The sequence below is a fragment of the Bos grunniens genome, chromosome 8 (assembly GCF_055505025.1).
Source record: "Bos grunniens cultivar Pamir isolate PY7600 chromosome 8, Bosgru_T2T1.0, whole genome shotgun sequence".
NCBI lineage: Eukaryota > Metazoa > Chordata > Mammalia > Artiodactyla > Bovidae > Bos > Bos grunniens.
This window is the reverse complement of record NC_141172.1, coordinates 58,180,537-58,199,861: the sequence shown is the minus strand read 5'-3', so window position 1 is coordinate 58,199,861 and position 19,325 is coordinate 58,180,537. Positions and strand designations below refer to the sequence as shown.

At 48.0% G+C, this 19,325-nt stretch overlaps 1 protein-coding gene across 6 annotated transcripts in view; it reads right to left on the bottom strand.

Moving 5' to 3' along the window:
• Window positions 1-4,107: 4,107 nt before the first annotated feature.
• Window positions 4,108-19,325, bottom strand: part of UNC13B (unc-13 homolog B) — a 225,191-nt gene continuing 209,973 nt past the window's right edge. For all 6 annotated transcript variants that reach the window (XM_086415676.1, XM_086415675.1, XM_086415674.1 and 3 more), the window contains 16 exons: window positions 18,526-18,653; window positions 17,802-17,887; window positions 12,605-12,731; window positions 12,375-12,471; window positions 11,998-12,141; window positions 11,613-11,690; window positions 11,074-11,151; window positions 10,744-10,832; window positions 10,357-10,509; window positions 10,112-10,235; window positions 9,947-10,003; window positions 9,674-9,754; window positions 8,594-8,741; window positions 6,185-6,277; window positions 5,845-6,004; window positions 4,108-5,679 (listed from right to left, as the gene is read on the bottom strand). In XM_086415676.1, coding sequence (XP_086271802.1) covers window positions 5,394-5,679; window positions 5,845-6,004; window positions 6,185-6,277; window positions 8,594-8,741; window positions 9,674-9,754; window positions 9,947-10,003; window positions 10,112-10,235; window positions 10,357-10,509; window positions 10,744-10,832; window positions 11,074-11,151; window positions 11,613-11,690; window positions 11,998-12,141; window positions 12,375-12,471; window positions 12,605-12,731; window positions 17,802-17,887; window positions 18,526-18,653 — 1,929 coding nt within the window. In that variant the 3' untranslated portion in view covers window positions 4,108-5,393. The remainder of the gene's footprint in view (window positions 5,680-5,844; window positions 6,005-6,184; window positions 6,278-8,593; window positions 8,742-9,673; window positions 9,755-9,946; window positions 10,004-10,111; window positions 10,236-10,356; window positions 10,510-10,743; window positions 10,833-11,073; window positions 11,152-11,612; window positions 11,691-11,997; window positions 12,142-12,374; window positions 12,472-12,604; window positions 12,732-17,801; window positions 17,888-18,525; window positions 18,654-19,325) is intronic.

Genomic DNA, 19,325 nt, shown 5'->3' with positions numbered 1-19,325 from the left:
GTTCTAAATAAATATTTTTAAATGAACAAGTGATGCCCTAGTGAATAATAGGAACCCTGATATCAGAAGTTACACAACTTTCCAATGACTTCCTACCTTACTCTGATTAAAAGCCAAAGTCATTACAATGGGCTAGAGTTCTGACTTCATCTCCTGGTATTCTCCCCTTCATTCACTCCAGTTCCAGCAACCCTCTGAAGTCTTGACTGGAAAAGCATTTCAGCCAAGAAGCCATTTAGGCACATGCTTTAAGGAAGGAACTAAAATACACTGAGCCTCCAGCATGTGCTAGGCACTTTCATGTGTCACATCACAGGATCCTCACAATCACTCTAGGTCAAAGGCAATACTACCGCCATTTCCATGGACTGAGTAAAATATTGGACAATGACAGCTAAAGAGACTAAGCCTAAGAGTAGATTTTGAATTTGAACAGAGGGATAACTTCCTTGGAAAGAAAGAGTCCATAGTGGTGACTTTTCCTCCCCTAGATATCTTGTATGCTGGTTATTCTGTTTGCTGGGCCTCCTTCCAGCCAACTCCCTCTGCCCTGCTCTGGGAAGCTGACCTCAATAAACTACATTATCCAAACTACCTTGCCCCGGGCATCTGTCTGGGTTTTGTCAATTGCAGGTACCAGCTGGAGACCAGAGGGCAAGAAGAGAAAGGTTAGGGCATTTATTTCTTTACTTTCCTGCTGCCTCGTCTAAGTCCTTATAATGGCTGCTTAACACTTAAGCCTACAGCTTCCTGTCAGACAGTCTACCAAATTGTAGGTCTCACTGGGCCCTAGTAACAACACTCTCCTTTCTTACCCTTGAGGCCTAGGAGTGCTACTGATTCACCACTGTTGGGTTTCATCATTTCTTTTTAGTTTTTGTTAACAATGATCATACGTCTGTAAATTATCCTTTGGTTAAACTCTCTTCAATTAAATTCTTTTGAATCCACCAATTATTTTCCTACAAGGACTCTTGACTGATATACTAAACAATAAATGGCATGTTCTTCTCCTTTGTTCTTCCACTCATTAAATTTCCAGTGTCCTCAATCAAGTCTCCTTCCTCTCCTTTAATCTGAAGCTTCCCATCTTTCCATGTCTACATGGTGTCCCAAGAAGTCTAAGCATTCTATTACCCACAGAGCAACACTGCTGTTACTATTCTGCTGAATCTCAAGTGACATTGGCACTCTGTTGTCCTTTTAGTTCTAAGACTGGTTGGCTCTGTTAGTCTGACCATCCTGTCAGGACAATAAACTCATTGCAGGGAAATTGAGCAATTTTAATCTCCAAACAAACAAATTTTAGCTCAAGAGAACCTTAGACTTTACTTGTCTGAAGTGAAAGTCACTCAGTCATGTCTGACTCTTTGCAACCCCATGGACTGTAGCCTGCCAGGCTCCTCTGACCATGGAATTCTCCAGGCAAGAATACTGGAGTGGGTAGTCATTCCCTTCCCCAAGGATCTTCCTGACCCAGGGATTGAACCCAGGTCTTCTGCATTGCAGGCAGACTCTTTACTGTCTGGGTCACTACAGAAGCCATGTTATCACTGTCATGTCCAACTCTGTGTGACCCCATGGACTATACAGCCCACCAGGCTCCTCTATCCAGGCAAGAATACTGGAGTGGGTTGCCAATCCCTTCTCCAGGGGATCTTCCCAAACCACTGATCAAACCTGGGTCTCCCACATTGCAGGCAGATTCTGTACCGACTGAGCCACCAGGGAAGACTTTACCTTGTCTAACCACCTTACTTTACAGATGGGAAGGTTCAGGCTCATACAGGGAAAGACTCTCACAGCTATACAGCTGCAGACTTAGGTTCATCATCTAATCTCTGCCTACTATTTCACCAGGCTGTGATACTGCACTGGGTACCTAATAGGCACTCAATATGATTACTCACTCCTGAATTCATATGGGCTTTGCTTTGTTCAATACTAGGCTCCATGCCTAGGTGAGTACCTGGTACATATGATACACACAGCACATATTTATTGATTTTGAATCCAGGACACAGAAAGACAAATTCCTTGGAAGTTATCAGAGCTCAGAGGATCATTTGTAATAATGATAATAATCCCTTATACACCTAAAGAAAATGTATAGTTTTCAAAGTGCTTTCCAATTTTAAAAAGCCCATTTGATCCCTCTGAGGTAGACACAGCAGGGATGCATAGTCCGTTTTACAGATGCAAACAACAGCCTCTGAAGGGTTCAAAGTCAAGGTCCCCTGACTAGTATGTAGCAGAGCGGAGACTCCTGTTCATGTCTTCTGACTCCCACTTCAATACCACCTCCACTACTCCATGTTGCTTCTTTAGCTTAGCCATGCTGCTTCAAGAAAAGGGGGGGGGTTTATTCATGGAGCTAGCCCAAATATTCACAATGACTAGGTGAATTATACACTTATGCTGATAGAAATGATTTTGCTTTTAAAAAAAATCCACTTAAAGGTACTTCTATTCCACTTCTGATTAGATACAGTCTGCAGAATACCTCCAACTCTTGATACAACAAGGCTTGTTATTTCCCCCCGCCCCCCGAGAGGACAGTTACCATCTGTGTGGTCTGGAGTGAAGGAGACAGCACTTTTAAGACATCACTTTCAGTACAGACCAAAGTCAGGCCCTTTTAAAACCAGGTGTTCAGAGAAACAGCATCTTGTTTCTCAGCCTGGCCCCACCAGAGAGATGTCACATGATTTCTTCAAGATTAAATGCACCAAGAAGCCATCTTCAGTTCTTCTGACTGAATTCTCTTATGAAGAACACTTTAATACAGATTTCACCCTGGGTTTTAACTACTCGTATGACCTCTGATACTAATCAGGGTATCACAGAAACCAAAGATAACCTAAACATATATCCAGACTCTTTGGGTTTTAGTTTCCATTAAGAGCTCAGAGTATTGGTACAGAAAATTACCCAAAGTCTTACATCAGGGATTACAAACTCAAATACCTCCCAGGCACCAGGTAAATAATGTAAAATCCAGTATGACAAAATAAGGAATAATGGGAGTCTACTCAGTGTTTTTTGGGGGCCATTACTTGTGGCATGCAGGATCTTAGTTCCTGGGCCCATTCCCCCTACATTGGAAGCAAAGTCTTAACCACTGCACCACCAGAGAAGTCCCTGGAGTCTATATAAACTGTAGAAAACTAATTTGCTAGTTGCTCTGAGCTCCAACCACCTGTCATTTTTTGGGTACATTAAGTTTTTCCAGTTTTTCCCCCAAAGCAGGAAATATGCATTTTTTAAATGTTAAATGTTTTTTAAAAGTTAGTTACTAATTCAAATATGCAAGTCTTTTGTAGGCTATCAGCCAGAGTCTGACTTTTCCTTATGGGGTAGGTTTCCTGCTCCATATGAGAGAAGAATGATAGCAAACGTGCCACTTTCAAGTCAAATATGGTATAGGATTCACGGTTTCCTTCTGAGAGACAGTGTTGGAAAAGTGGACAGAAAACTCCCTGAGTTAGTAGGAATGTACCTTGACTGGGGGTCTGGGGGATATCTGCTTTATTAACTAGACAGATACCCTCGGGAAGGAATTTGTGGGGGAAGATCCCCTCTGCTAGGTATCTGGGCAGATAAGTCTCTGAAGCCTCTAGGAAACGCATATACTCCAGTATGGGGATGCGGAGGATTGGGAGAACAGTTTACAAGAAAGCATAAAGACAGACAGCTACTGGGAAATACACAGAGTGCGATAAGAGGGGTACAATCTCTTCAGTCTTGGGAGAGAGAAGGTTATAACCTCTCCTCGGGCGCCACCTTCGGGCGCCTCTTTCTCACCATCGCTCCGCAGCCGTCGACTCCAGGGAACTGCCGCCATCTTAACGCACCTTTCTGCGCAGGTGCCCGGGAGCCCCACTAACCAGCCCAGAGAGAGCCCCGCCTCCCGCCACACCCCTCCTCCCCAAGCCCCCGCCCACCACGCCCCCTTTCTCAGAAATCTGCCCTTTCCCCTAGCTGTGTTAGGTTCCTCCGCTTGTGACTGCAGAGAGGAGGAAAGAGCCGCTGGTCTAAATCTGTCATTATATTAGAAAGTCATTTCTACAGCTTTCCACACTTTACCGGAATTACCAGATCCCAAAGGCTGCTACAAGATAATTTATTACAGACTAGTCAATAATTTCTTATAACAATGGCACATACAATTTAAAACAGCAAAGATGCTTCGTTTCTTGTTTCATGTAATGGCTAATGCAGAGTCCTCAAGAAGTCCAAGAGGCTGCTATGAGGATACTGAAGGATCATGTCACATCTCTGGGCAAGGGCCTGGGAAGTCCACATGACTCCCTGGGAGTGTTGAGCCCCCCTCCCCCTCTGCTCCCCATCCCCCCCCCCAATCTAGCCTGTACAGAGGGATCACAGTCTAAGTTCCTTCTGTAGAGTTGAACGGTTTATGAGGGGGACAGCAGCTGACCTAAATGAAAGGGAGTGAGGACAAAGGCTAGATTCTGTCTGCAAGGGGAAGGACCACCAAAAGGCAGTGGCCATAGGTGAACAGGACTCCTTCTAGACTGATTTCCACAATTTTTGGCTTTGTTCAGGGCTTATCTATGAAGAAGCCCTCTCTCCTGGATTCTTCAACTAGCTCTCAGATATGTATACTTAAGAGCCTTTCATGTCCTGAAGCATCACTCCCCTTCCTAAAGGAGTGAGGTAGGGAGACTCCTGGGCAGGTGGCCCCTGGTGCTTGGGTTCCAAAGAAATTCTGCTCAGGCCTCTGAAGCACCATGTGAACCTGGTTCTACTCATGAGAGCTAATCTGGGGGAAGGGATTAGCATAGCTCATTGCTGAAAGATATCTTGTTCAGTCTCAATGCCCTGTACTCACTTGAGCTACTCTACACTGCTGGGTTCTGCTCAACGGATGGTCTGCATTCTATTCTGTGTGTTCCTGCCCTGGCCATACTCCAGTTCAGACTACAGGGCTCAGCAATACCTGTAGACTCAACGGATTACTTACCTCATTAGGCACAAGCTCCACGCCCTCTAAACATGTTCCTCTAATGATTGGTATATATGGATCTAACTGGATTAGGTGTGGTATGGAGGGGGGGAAAAAAGGGGTGTGGGAGTGGAAGGATCTCTACCAAGAATGGCTGATACTCTCAGAAATGTCTGCCCCTCCATGAAAAATCTCCCTGTGTGGTAAGCCCCACAGCCCAGCTCCTAGCACCACAGACCTGCTGGTCAGGGATTCAGACCCTTTCTGTGAAAAGCCACACTCACACCACCCTAGATTTTCCCTTAAACTTTCCTAACTGAATGAATCAGCCTCTTGACTGTGAGGATCTAAGATGACTATGTAGTAACTCCTATTATCCCTGACTGGTGGAACTGGTGCCCTCTGGTCGGCACAGGAGTCTGGGTGCTCAGCTCCCCTCCTCCATAGAACGAGACTCTGATTTGAGCTTCACAAACTCCCGGGCCACTTCGTCATTGCTCCTCTGAGACAGAATCCGGAGAATGGTCATGCCTGTCTCATCCATGTGGATCTTACGGCCCAAGGGGCACCAGCAAGCACAGCTGCCCTTGGCTGCCACATCCCTCAGAGGCATTACAGCCAGCCCCAGCACACGGTCCTCCCGGGCAAAGCAGTAATCCTTCACGCATATCTGCAACTCATAGGCTTCTGGCCCCTCTTCATTTCCCAGGAGGCTGTGAGCACAGGGTAGATGGAAGATAGGAGACCAGAGATGAGGGCGTCCTCAAATGAATTCACCCCAGCCACCATCCAGCCCATCCCTTCTCTCCTCTCTTTAATTCTTATTCTACAGATCACCCCCATCCCAAAGTCCTTTAGATCCCCCAACCATAACTTACAAGTGAAACGTCTCGTTGTACTTGGGAGCCCAGTTGTTACTTTTTGACTTGGTTGTGAACTTCCTCTTTTTATCACTTTGGTGAGGGCCAACCATGGTGACTTCGACAAAGGGCCGGAACATACCTGCTGTCTGCCACTTGAGGTCATTGGCAGCCACCACTACACAAATATGGAAACCTGTGAGGTAACCCATCACACATTCCCAGTTCTTAAGCCCCCAGGTGGGATTCCCCTTGGAGGAGGGCTAAGCTGAAGGACTGGGATAAGCAGTCCCTGCCTTTGACTGATGGGGCCACTGGGCAAGAAAAGGTCTCAAGCCTGTGCATCCATGCCACTCACCTTTCACTGTGACCTTGTGCTCCCCAGTTCCAGGATGTGTAAACAAGTCCACCTGAATAGAGACTTCTCCCACAGGATCATCCACACCGGACCCTGGTGGGCAGAGGGACAGATGGTTCCCTACCGGAGAACTTGAAGACCTTAGGCCCAGTTACTCCAGGTAAAACCAAGAGCTGGGAGGCTACTATCCTACACCCTAAAGCAAGAAGCAGTCACCCACAGAAGCTATGGGGATGTGAGCCACGGGGAAAGGATAAGAAAGGGGATGAAGAATGAGGCTGTGTATAAAAATACAAGTCAGGGTGACAACATTTTAGGTGAAACTTCTTCCAAAACTACAACTGAAATCTCTCAGGTTCTCCAAACTTGTCTTATCTCCTGGGCTGAAGAATTTTTCATTGAAAGATGATGGGAAAGGACAGTGCCGCCATCCTATATTTTTGTCTGAGAATTGTGTCCACCCCATGGTTTCTCAGCAGAACAATGTGGGTTCCATCCAGCCCAAAGCAGCTCCTTCCCACCTATGGGCTGCCCTGCACACAGTGACTTCTTCCTACTCAAACCTGGACCTCTCCACACACAGCTCCCCAATGCCCCCTGGCCAGTCTGCAGGCTCCCCTCAGTAGAGGCCTCACTCTATTTTGGGAAAACCCCAGTACCCTGCACTCCAGATAAAATTTTTTTTGTCCTCAGATGGAGTGGTGGGGGAATTCTGAAGACAACTATTGTTAACCCCATCTTGGACTATACAAATACACTGCCCAACTCTGAGACTTGGGATAGAACCTCTGACCTTTGACATCTGGTTCCCTCAGCCCCACCTTAAGCAGCTCATTCTAGTTCACAGGGGACAGTATTAGCCCGTATTAGATTCACATCTGCATGGTGTATAACGTACCCTTTTCCGGCTGAATGTCCTCATTAGCAGTAAACCTAATACCTTTCCCATCATGCACTGAGTGAGGACAGGCAAGTCAAGAGGTAGCAGCAGTAGGACAGAGAAAGAAGAATCAGTTAGAGTCTAAGAAGTTCACAGGCATTCAGAGCAGCTCTAACACATAGTCTGAGGGAGCACAGAGATGGAGCAGGGTGCAGAGAGAAGTCTAAGAACTGGGGCCAGTGAATGCTCCAAATTAAACTTAACAGTTTGCACATCAACCAAATCACAGACAGAGGCAGTAGAACATACAGCAAGTTTCTGAGACCAGCAGGACACAATAAAGAAAGCTGTAGGCTCTAATTTCCTAGGCTCCAAATGACAAAGCAGTGGGTAGAACACATACACACAACTGCAGACTCCCCATGGTCACCACCCCTGCCTGGTCTTACTTCCTATGTGCCCAGTCCAGCCTCACCTCATCTTTATATCTAGCTCAAAGCTCAGTGTCTCTGAAAAGCCTTTTAGATTAACTCCTAGCCTCTCTGATGTTATGGGCCTTTACACATACTCATCTCTGTGAAAGGTCCCCCTATCTTGTTGAGCAAGGCTCATAACTCCTTTTGCTCTTTCTTCTCACTCTGGGCTTGAAATAAGAACACATGTGGAAAATGAAACAGTATTGCAGGTCCCCCTGCATTTCTTAATCTTCCATCAACCCCATCCTAACTGCTTAGATCCCCTCCTTCTTCCAATCTGGGTCAATTCACAGCTCAGTAAGGCTTAAGCCTTCCCACCCCCAGGCCCCTGCCAAGTTCACTCCTCCGGGCAGCAGGCCTAGGTTTCCCTGGAAGGAGCAATTAATGATTGCATCTTGAAGGTCCTTCCCAAGAGGACTTCCTCCTCAGGGTCAGGGTCTGAATTGCAGTCTGAGCCGTGTTTGTACAGATGTGTTTGGCTATGAATGGGCGTGCCTGGAGACTGGGAGGGGTTCTGAGAACTGGAAATCTTTGGGCGAGAACCAGCTGCCTGGGTGCCCCGTGCACCAGCATCACCCACGAAGCTGGAGCCACAGGTCTGTACAGCCCCGTGATCCATACCCTGCTTTCAATTGCTCCCACAGATCACCCCTCTTAGTCTTCTTCTCATCCACACTGGAGAATCTGGGAAATCTTTGGCTCCCAAAGCTGTAAGACTTCACGAGTATCTTAACCACTCATTCTCAAGGCTTCCTCACACATTTTTCCTATCAAACGGTATACTCCTTGAGCTCAAGACACATGCACTGGCCAGATGATGTTGGGAAATGAAAGCTCAGGCACATCTCCCAGATCTCTGGGATTCCTATCTGGTATGAGTCTGGGGTAGGTAGGGGTAAGTATTGGGGTCCATCAAGAAAATCCTGATGTCTATATGTGAAGGGCTTTCTGAAGAAGTCCCTGGAGCCTCCCTGAGGGCTACAGGAGACTGACTCCCTAGGGGCAGAGACATAGCAGGGAGGAGAGTGGGGACCTGAAACCCTTGGGCCTTACCCTGGGCAGTCTGTGAGCGCACAAAGGTCTTGATGAGGGTGTCTGTGGTCTGTGTGTACAGAGATAGGGCATAGCGCAGGGACTGCAGATCTGGGCTCTTCTCCAGGAAGGTTTTCTTCAGCCCGTTGCCTCCGGCGTGAAAGTATTGCTGAAAGACAAGAATAACTGCTACTGCATCATCTCCCTTCAGAGAGGCAGCTCCCCAACAAATCCTGAGAAAGGACATCCAAGCAGAGGCCGGCAAAGATGCCAGAAGAGGACAGGGAGTCGTTCAATAAACAAGATCAGGAATGCCACACAGAGCCAGGGTCACAGTCTCTCAGGTGCAGAGACTTATGTGAGTATCTGGCAGGAGTGGTAAGGGATGGCCACACTTCTGGACGTGATGTCTGATGGATGAATCTATATGGACAGGCACAGACACAGGATAGAAGCTTGTTAGTCAGAAGTGGTGCTTTACCCTTGGGAACCCTTAGAGCACTTTATACCTATGACCTACCTCTCTCCCCAGTGCCCTGAATCACAGCCCATGTGTACCTGCCTTATTACCACCTTATACCGGATGATAGTCTGGTTATTACCAAATTATACCAGATTATAAGTATCCTGATGCAGGAACCATATCTGATTCTCTCTGCATCCTTCCTAGTGTATAGTGCCTGGACACATGTTGTCTGGTTGAATAAATGAATGCATTGTAGGGGAAAAAAATACCCTTTGAAACCCAAATGATTTTAAACATAAATGAAGAGCTTAGCCCGATCTGGGATATTGGATCTGGAAGATTAATTCCCAGTGGGAAATATTCCAGAATGACAATGAGGTTACTAAGTGAACTAAAGTGTCCTCAGAAGCCAAGAATAAATGTTCTAGCTCTTTGGTGATTCACGTGAGGCCACACAGGAGGTACCATTTTGGTTGCTCCCAAGAGGAATGTGGATGCAACAGAGAAAGATACAGATACAAAACCCACTCTCTCCTGGATGTGAGGGGGCCCGAGGGACCCCTAATCTGGCCGAGTGGAATGCCAGGACCAAGAGGGTAGGGTAGGAAGGCAGTCTGAAGGAGGGGGTCTTCCACCTTGATGGTGTCCAGGGCGAGGTCAAGGACGGCACACTGCTTTGGAGTCAGATTCCGTGTTTCCTCTCGCACCATGTGGTCCTGGAGCCCCAGAGAAAGCAACAACATCAGGACAGCTTGTGGCTGTCATGAAGGTCCCCCATTTGTCAGCCCACAGCTGCATGCCTCTCTCCTTCTCCTCCTCTTCAGTCTTCAGAGCTCAGATTTCCCCCCTCCCAGGCAACCCCTGCCCTTCCCATCTGGCTGCAGAAGGACCCCATGTATCCAGAGTACCTTGAGTTTGGAAAGTTGGCTCAGCTCCTTGGCAGCAGTGAAGATCAGCTGGGTGCCCTGGGCAGGGAGAGAATCATTCAACCAGAGAACTGCAAACTCCATCAGGAAGCAGGGAGCTGGGTAAGGGAGATACAGCAGGAGGAACTGGAAAGGAGCTGTCCTTACCGTCTGGTCAGTAAGTGGAGGCAGAACAATCATCCTTTCCATTGTGTTCATTACCACCCGCCAGAGTTCCTTCAGTACCCGCTTCAGGACCGTCTTCTCACACACAGTGGCAAAAAGTGTGAGGCTGCAGGGCCAGGCCACAGGTCAGGATGGGGTGAGTGCTGAGAGGCCCCCTCCCTGAGCAGCTCTTCTGATTGCCTCTACCTGCTTCGTCCCTACAGGACAGTACTGGGTGCTGTACTCACTTGCCGTCCAGGAAGTCCATGAGAGGCCGGAGCACACTGTCTGCATCCTGAGTCACCGAGGCCCGTGCGTTGGGGGACGCGTTCCCTGGGCCCCGCACCTGGCTCAGGATGTCAGCCATTTGTCGCACGCACTCATCAATCCGCACCTGGAAACTACACGTGTGCCCCCAGTGTGGCCCTCCTCAACCCCCAGACACACGGGCCCTAAGCGGCTCCAGCTGCTCGGTCCCACCCGAGCACACACGTGGTGCAGCTGACAGGGCAGGCCAGCAGGAAGCGGGGAAGATGCACAAAGGTGCGCTGGGCGGAGGCCAGTGGGGCAGGGGCTCCGGGACTGGCCAGGCACCACAACTGGCTCTGAGGGCCGTGCATTCTGGGGCCACTGACCTGTTTCCAAACACCATGCTGAGCTCATCCAAAACTGTATTCAGTTTCACCTGAAGCTCCTTCAGACTGTCTGCAGTTTCAGGGTCCAGCTGTATCCATAGGAGGCAGGCTTGGCTAAGCTGGTTCTCTTAGGCTTTTCTCCCCTCCTGTGCCCCAACCCCTCCCTCCTAGGGCCTCTACCCCAGTGCCTACTCAAATCTCTCAGCTAAAACCAGTCCTAAACCCCAAGCTAAACTTCAGGTCTAGACCCAGTCAGGAGAGGGCAGAGTTCTACGGCTGAGGAGCTTGGGAACAAAGAGAGAATGCAGCAACCCTGAACCTCAGACCTACCTCCTTGCCTCCCATGGCCTCAAACATCTTCTCCAGCTGCACCCTCAGCTGCTGCATGTTGTTCATCAGGATGCAAGGCTGTGGGGAAGGATGAAGTGTTAAGTCTTGGCTCCATTCAGCACAGAACTCAGTCTAGGGCCCCTGCCTCTCACATGACTAAAAACCACAGGGAATTTACAGCACGTGTTACACCTGTCTCTCCCTAAGCACTGAGATCTGGAAGCAATGCTGATGGCTCTCATTAAATGAAGACTAGAAGCAAATGTTTCTGCTTTAACTCTGAATAGGGGGCCCCAGGTATTCATGGGATTACCCTTTATAACTCCCTGAATGTATTTTTAAAAAAAAGAAAGCCTAAGCAAAGGTCTAGCTCAGTAGAGGATAAATTACCAAATGGAGGCTCAAAGTAACTCCTTATCAGGTTCTTGTTATTTTGTGGCATAATCTCAAGCACAGCCCTGCTGGGAATCACAAGTCAGGAGCATCACCCCATCCTCAGCTCTGAGGATAGTTTCAAAAGCAAAGAGCCTGGCCCTCACCATTTTCTCCTTTGTGCAGTAAGCTGGGAAGTTCTTTGATAAGATGTCTGCATATTCCATGAGCACCTTCCCGATGGTCTGAGAAGAAAGAGGAAGAGGAAGGAGAAGGGACCCTTAGCTTTCCCCATGAGGATAGTACCTGGGGTCACACTTCTCCCAGAACAGTAACAACAGGTACATAAAGAGGAATCTCAAAGTAGGGGACCAATCTCCCTCTCTACCCCACTGAAACAAACCCACCTGTCTGCCCCAGATTCAAGTAAAGGAGCATGGGGTGATGCCAGGCTATACCCAAAAGCCATCACAAAGAGGGGTTGATCTCAGGTCTGTAGATAGGCCATGAGTGTAATGGAGTAAGGGGAAAAGGGTAGGAGGGTCATGGTACCTTAGAAAATCTCCTCATGTAGTGGGCAAGGATGTTGGGGTCTGGGCATTCCAATTTCCGGATGATCTCAAAGCTCTGATTGAGCTGTGTGAAGACGTCCACCACAGAGCAAGAGAAGAGCGCGTGCTCTGATGTCTGCTGGAACTAAGGAAGGCCACACACAGGGTCATCATCTGCAGCTGCTACCTCATCCCAAGTCTGTAAGGCTCTGAGGGGCTCTCTGCACAGCAGGGGTGGCTCCATGGCTCTGGACAGCCCTCCATATGGACTCTATCAGGCAGGGATGGCCATCCCGGCTAGCGCCCAGGAACTCCTGCTGACAGCTAATTGCTGGGAGACCTGGCTAGACACCTGTGAAGTTCAAGCCCCTGACTTACCCCATCCTTCTTATCTCGTTCCAAGGCCCCACGCAGGAATTCCAAGGACACATCCTCATTCTCGTCCAGCCACTGCAGGACAAACTGCTCAAACCACCTGCAGCCAGGCAGGAAGATGGAGGGGTTGGAGCTAGTGGTTGGCAGCTGCCACGTGCCTGACAGCAAGGATACTGGCAGTGCCCAGCCCCTGAGCCCCCCTTCCCTCTGCAGCCCCCCACATGATGACTCACGCTGGGTATTCGGGCACCTGGCCCTGGAGGGCAGGCAGATCCTGCACGTATTCATTGTGGAGCCACTTCACCTTGAAGTGCAGGTTCATGTAGTCAGCACTCTTACACAGCCTGTCTTTCTCATGCTCTGGTTGCGGGGAGAGAGGCGGGGTCTGAGCTTCCTGAGCTCAGGCGGATCCAGTTGGATGGTGCTATCAGGTGTCTTAGAAGAGGAGTGATTTCCCAGCACCTCCCCACAGTCATCTCTCCCTAGCAGTGAGTATTCTGCTAAAAGCCTGACCCAAATCTTCCTTTAGAGGCTAAGTCAGACACCCAGATAAGGCCCACAGTCTTCCTGTGCTGACTTTTGGAAGTGCAAGTGAGATACGGGCTACTGGTGAAGAAGAGGAGAAAAGGATATGGGCGCTAAGGCTGACTAGTGGGGAAACGGCCCAGGACACGAGAGGGATGATGCTTTACTTTACGCTTTATCTTCCAGGGCTTTACTAATCCTAGTAGCTGAGCCATTTCCTCAGATGGACTTAAATGCAGAGATGAGCAGTCATACATGACATACATGGGTTACTGACAGCCACACAGAGACAGGGAAAATCAAAGTGGGCCCAAGCTAACAGAAAGAGCAGTTGAGCAGCCACAGTGTAACAGAATCCTGAGGTAAACTGAACGGCGCCAGAGCAGAGCTGAAACACTGGAAAATGAACTCTCGGAGAAGTATGAAATAAGTCAGTGTGGAAACCATGGAAACACAGCCAGATGAAAGAGCCATCCGGCTACAGGAAATGGGATGCTTATGTGAAAGGTTATACAGCCAAGTCAGCAGAGGCTTCTGGAAAATCTAGGATAAAGATCACCAACAGCTTGCCCAGAGAGTCTAGAGCACTGGCCACACCCACAGGTTTCCTTCATCTACCCCCTTTAGAGATGAAGCATTAATTTTGTTTGCATAATAAAAGCCAACTGTGTGCTTACATGTAACATAATGGTGAAAGCAAGCAAAATGGGGAGAGTACTGAGTGACAGGGAGGGGAAGGTCGTTGTCCTTGGGAACACTACTGCTCAACTCTGAGTTGCCACAGGTGATGCTCCTCCATGTCAAGATAGAACAGCCAGTCTGCCCTTGTCAATCAGTACAGCAGACACCCAAGGAGGAAACGGGAGGCTGGGATTCAGCCTCAAAAGGCTCCTTTGTCCCAGGAATGTCATCTCCCGGCATTGCAGGCAGCACCGCCTCAACCCAAGGTTGCATTTGCAGACTCTTCTATGAAGCAGTGAGCCAGAGAAGAGGAAAAAGGAGTAAGACTAGAGGTAAAGGGACAACAACCGAAAGTGCTTACCACTCAGAAAGAGGACTTTTCGTATACGAATGACAGTGGAGGCTTGTGACAGAGCAGAGACGCCAATGAGCAGTACAGAAAGGGAAAAAGTCAGGGACACCAAAGACACCCTCCCAGGGCCTCCCCCTTGTCTTCCACCACCCTGCTGTCCTTAAACCAGGCCAAGAACCTAGAAACATAAGAAGGAACCACCAGGAGGGCCCTCTCTCCTTTCTGGTCAACAACCCACTGGGAGAAGGGGCAGTGCTGCTCCATCCCTTCAGAGCTCCCTGATTCTCTTCTTCTAGGGACCTTCAAGCTACTGCGTTTGCAGAGAATTCTCACTTTCTCTGTCAATCCATAATCTGTAGTCCGGCCTCAATCCCTAATTTCTAATTAACTTCTATGGTACAAAACCTAACAGGATGAATGATGAAACACTGCTGCTGCTGCTGCTGCTAAGTCGCTTCAGTTGTGTCCGACTCTGTGCAACCCCACAGACTGCAGCCTACCAGGCTCCTCCACCCATGGGATTTTCCAGGCGAGAGTACTGGAGTGGGTTGCCACTGCTTTCTCCGGATGAAATACTGGCCACACTTTATTCTAACAAGTCTCATGGAGTCATGCTCCAGTAGTTACTTGAGGCTGTTGTTGGGGGGCAGGGGTGTTAGAGGATGGTTGATCTGTTAAAAAGGGGCAATTGAGTATCTAAACCTTCTCCTGCCCCTGACTTCCATGTTCCTCCCTCCATTCATCTTTCTCCTTGGAGAGTTCTTTCAACCTCGTGATTTCAACTACCAGACTGCTGACATCTCCCCCAGATCTCTCTCTGGTTCTGGTAATGTCTGTACAAGTCTTTGATGGAACATCTCACTTTGCCTGGGTTTAACTCCAGTCACCATCTTTTGCTATCTTAACATCTTCAGCTGAAGTTGAACATAGTATACACACTAATCTTACCCTCTTGTTCAATACTGAGCATCATCTTCAAGTCTTCCTTCTTCCTATCTATTCATATCCATTTAACCCACCAATCCCTGTTAATTTCATCTCTAAAACTTCTCTGGAATTTATCCATTTCTTTATAGTCACACTTGTACCTGTCTAGGTCTCATTACCACCATCTCCAACTTGGATTACTATAATAGTCTCCAATCTGGTCTTCCTCCAACCTATTCTCTATATGGTAGCCAGAGTAAGTGGCTTTTCTATATTAAAAATGTGGTCATGTTAATCCCTTGTTTAACCTGGGTTGCTGTTCAGTGGTTCTCAACGGCCTCAGGATAGAGTCCAAAATCCTAAATATGGCTTAAAACCTCCTGTATGATCTAGCTCTATCCTGCTTCTCTGTCTTCACCTCTCACTCATCTCTTCCCCTACACTCTAAAGTGTTAATCACACTGAATTACCATATCCAGTTCCTGAAGCATGCCAGCTCTCTCTAGAACCCAAGTCTCTGAACATACTGTAACCTCTGCCTAAAATGTCTGTCTCTCCCTTCCCTGTCACGAATGCCTTCCCTCCCCACAGCTAAGTTCTATCATCCTTCTTCAAGGATGACACCTCTTCAGGTGTCAGTCAGTATATCACCTCCTACAGAAAGCCCTCCCAGGTGCTCTTTCCAGGTCTGGGTTATGCGATTCTCAGCACCCAATGCTTATTCCCTTGGTAGCACTTAAGTTTGAATTGTAACTGCCAAATTATAGGTTTGCTATCTAGACTGATCTGAGCTTCTCACCAGCTAGGACTATGCCTCATTTATCTCACTGGGGTTCCAACAACTAGCATAGTATGTGGCACAAAGAATGTACTCAATATGCTTGGTGAACAGGGTGGGGATTTACTGAAGAAACTTTCTGTTCTGTATCATAACTGGGACAGTAGTTACACAGGTGTACTTATTGGTCAAAACTCATCAAATTGTACTCTTAGAGTGTTATCTTATTTTATGCATATTATACCTCAACAAAGTTGACTTTAGAAAGGCTGAGTGAATGGTAGCATTATAACAGCAGCGGTCAACACTATCCTTTTATCAGCCAGGTCTCCAAGCCCCTCCCCTTCTCTTGCCCTTCGCCATCCTGACAATCACCAAGTCCTGTCACAGCTTCCTTCCAATGTCTAGCCAAGCCCATTCTTCCTCTAAGTTCTCTGCTATAATTCCAGCCCATCCCCCTGCCATAAACTATCAGACCATCTGTACCCAGCTTCCAGTCTCTCCCTGTTCTGCCTGCCCCCATTTTCCACTGAGGTAAAATCTTATAAAAATACTATTGTGTTAACACTGCATCTCTGCTCATGAGCCTTTAATAAATGTCAGGCAGTATTCTAAGTATGTCACATACATCTCAGCCACTTTGTTAGCTCAACGAAATAGATGCTATCATCACTCCCATTTTATAGATTAATAAAAATGGGAGCTCACAAGAATTAAGTAGCTCAGTCTAAGTAGCTCAGTCTAAGAACACACTGAGGAGTAAGTGGTAAAACTGAGATTTGAAACCAGGTCAACATGAGTTCTTTCTTTAAATCAGTTTTCAACTCTTTTATGTTTTAAACATCAGCAGAATTCCCCTTTTGAAAGAAATTTCATTTAAAGCCTCATATAAAATTGATAAAAGCAGAGCTGACTTGGCAGGCGGCAGGTAGAAGTCCTGGGGCCCAGCCCTGCACGCCCCTCTCCTGCCCCCACCTCCACCCTCCTCTTGCTGTTTCCCCTTTTTACCTGTTTCCTCTGTTTGAAAAACCTCTGCCCAGCCTTACACTATTCCTCTTGTGGAATCAATACACTTTTCACAGGTACTTGTCTTCCCGCCCCTGCCCCTGCCCTCTAAATTCACTAGAGCTGGAGTTCTTTAAGAACTGGGGCAATACTCCTCGTCGCACTCACCATGTGATACCTGGGGGAAAGGGACAGGTGACCAAGTCAGAGGCCGGACCAGCTAAGGCATGGCCTACAGTCCCAGGCATGACCCAGTGCGGACAGGAGGCAGCCTGCTCTGGGGAAGAATTACAGAACGTGCATGGACAGTACGTGACTGTCTCAAACTAAGCACAGATCTGCAGGGTTTCTTTCAACCTCAAAACTTACTGCTCCTAAACCTCAAAAGTTTAAAAGTCTGAGAGGGTTACCCATGTCCTACCACCCTACCCAAAGAACACATGCAGACTCTGGTTTGTCCTTGCTCCAGACTGCTCCCCCTCCATCTAGGTCCACTTTCACAGACTGAGGAGACGACTGACATAACATACAGCAACAGGAAATGCACTTATTTATAAGTGAGCACAGATGGGTAGAAACAGGAAGGTCTGACACAGGAAGGTCTGATAGGGAGTGATATCTTTGTGGGCCAAAGTGGGAGATGAACAGAATAAGCAGAATGAACAAGATGAGTAATAACTGGTTCCATGGAAGAAGTGAGGAAAGAAGTATCTTTCTGGGTTTGTCATGCCAGTCTAGAACAACTTTCAAAGAAAGTCAGGCCAAGCAGTCTATGGTGTGAGAAAATAATCTTATCTATGTATTTAAAGTTCCATGATGCTGTAAAACTGTAAAGGCAAGTGTCGTAAGACCATTCTCTAGGGAGTGGGCCACTCGAGAACACCCAGCATGGGAAGAGTTGATCTCTGGGCTGGAAAAGTGTGAAATAGGCGCTTGCTCTGGAGCTGGAAGGAGGAACCTACATCCACACAGCAACTTCCACTACTCCTTTGGCTGAAGCTTTGCCTACCCAAGGTCTCCTGAGGCCTATCACCCACTATGCCTAGAATCCTTCTAGTTTCTCACCGCACTATTTACTTGGAAAGTGTAGTTGTCTGGGAGAAGAAAGGGATGGAAAACAGGTGCTTTGGCTAGGGGTTTGCAGCCCACTGCCATGCCTTACCCTCCAGTGCATATTTCATGTCTTGGGCAAAGAGTTGCCACATCACTTCTGCGCTGACTTTTCCCACATTCAACTCCTGGGGAAACCTGGATGATGGAAGAAGACATAGTCAGAGAACAAGGCAGAGGCATTTGATTAATTCTAAGGCCAATAGGACTAGTTCTTGGAGGTCAGATTGAAGAGAGGAGAAGCCTAGGAAATAGGGCTAGGCTCCAACTGTAGAATAAGGACCCAGGGCCAGTGGTAGGCAGAGGGACACATTGGAGCAGAAGATCCCCTCAGGCAAGGTGGCCCTAGGGGAGATGATGCCTAGAAGGCAGGGAACTCTGGCCAGGAGGAGAAGGGTTGAGGCTGAAAGACAAGCCCAGGCTAAATAAGCTAGGGCAGAAGAAGCAAGAAGTTGGGCATCAGAAGGCCCTCTTTATTCACAGTGGACGGACACATACACGCCTGGTCTCTGGATCCCCAGGGACTCCTAGGGCAGCCACTCCCAGAGGTCTCTCTCTCCAGGGAGGCTGGTTCAGTCAGGGTGGGGCCCCTCATTATGTTTCCACACCTGTCTCCAGAAACAGTCACCCAGACAGATACAAGGGACAGAGGGACAGATGGACGAACAGGAGGAAGAGGTGGCACTGTGAACACACAGAGACAGGAAAGAAAGAGGCTGTTAGACAGGTGGACAAACCAACCACCAAACAGAAAGGCCAAGTGAGGTGATACTTACTGGTTCAGAACGAGGGTGTAGGAATTCTTATCTTCCTCTATGATTGACACAATGAGTGTGATGAGTTTGGGCCAGAAATCCAGGTTCCTAATGCTGGGCCCCTGTTCTTCTGGAGGCAGCTCCTGATTCTTATTCCCGAGAAGATGGTGATAGATAGTGAGAGTCAGAGGAGACTATGGAGAGTCTTCCTCTCCCCCTTCCCCACACCATGCCCCTTCCTTTAGAATCAGGCACCCTTCCTTTCTTATACGCTGTCTTCCACAAGACACCATCACCCGTTCTACAGAGCAGTGACCACTGAGAGGTCCTTGGACAGAAAGAATCTGTCCCTGAGAACTTCTCTCCCAAGCTCCAGAGCATTGCTCTAATAAGCTTGATCAGTCCAGGAGACATAAAGATGCCTGTCCCCCTTCCTTCTTCTCTCAGTAGCTAAGAGCATAGTGAATTCCTGGTTGAAGTAAACAGCCCCTTCAGTCTAAATGGGTCTAGTTCCATGTGATCCCCATTGGCAGTTCTTTTATTCTAGTGGTGGCCCTCCTCTAACATCACCCACTGCCCCACCACACACAAGTACATCTCAGCTCTGAGAAGTTCCTTCAAGTTCTACAGGAGCTACAGAACAGATCCAGCATGCAGGCTGGCCCAGCCCTCAGGGAAGCAAAACTTCCCTTAGCCCCCTGAAAGTCATTAGGGGGAAGAACTGCATTTGGAAGTTATTTGCCCAGCTGGATAAGAAAAAGCCTTGGGAAGCCAAGAATATTCAATGTGGAAAGGATAGTCTCTTCAATAAATGATGTTGG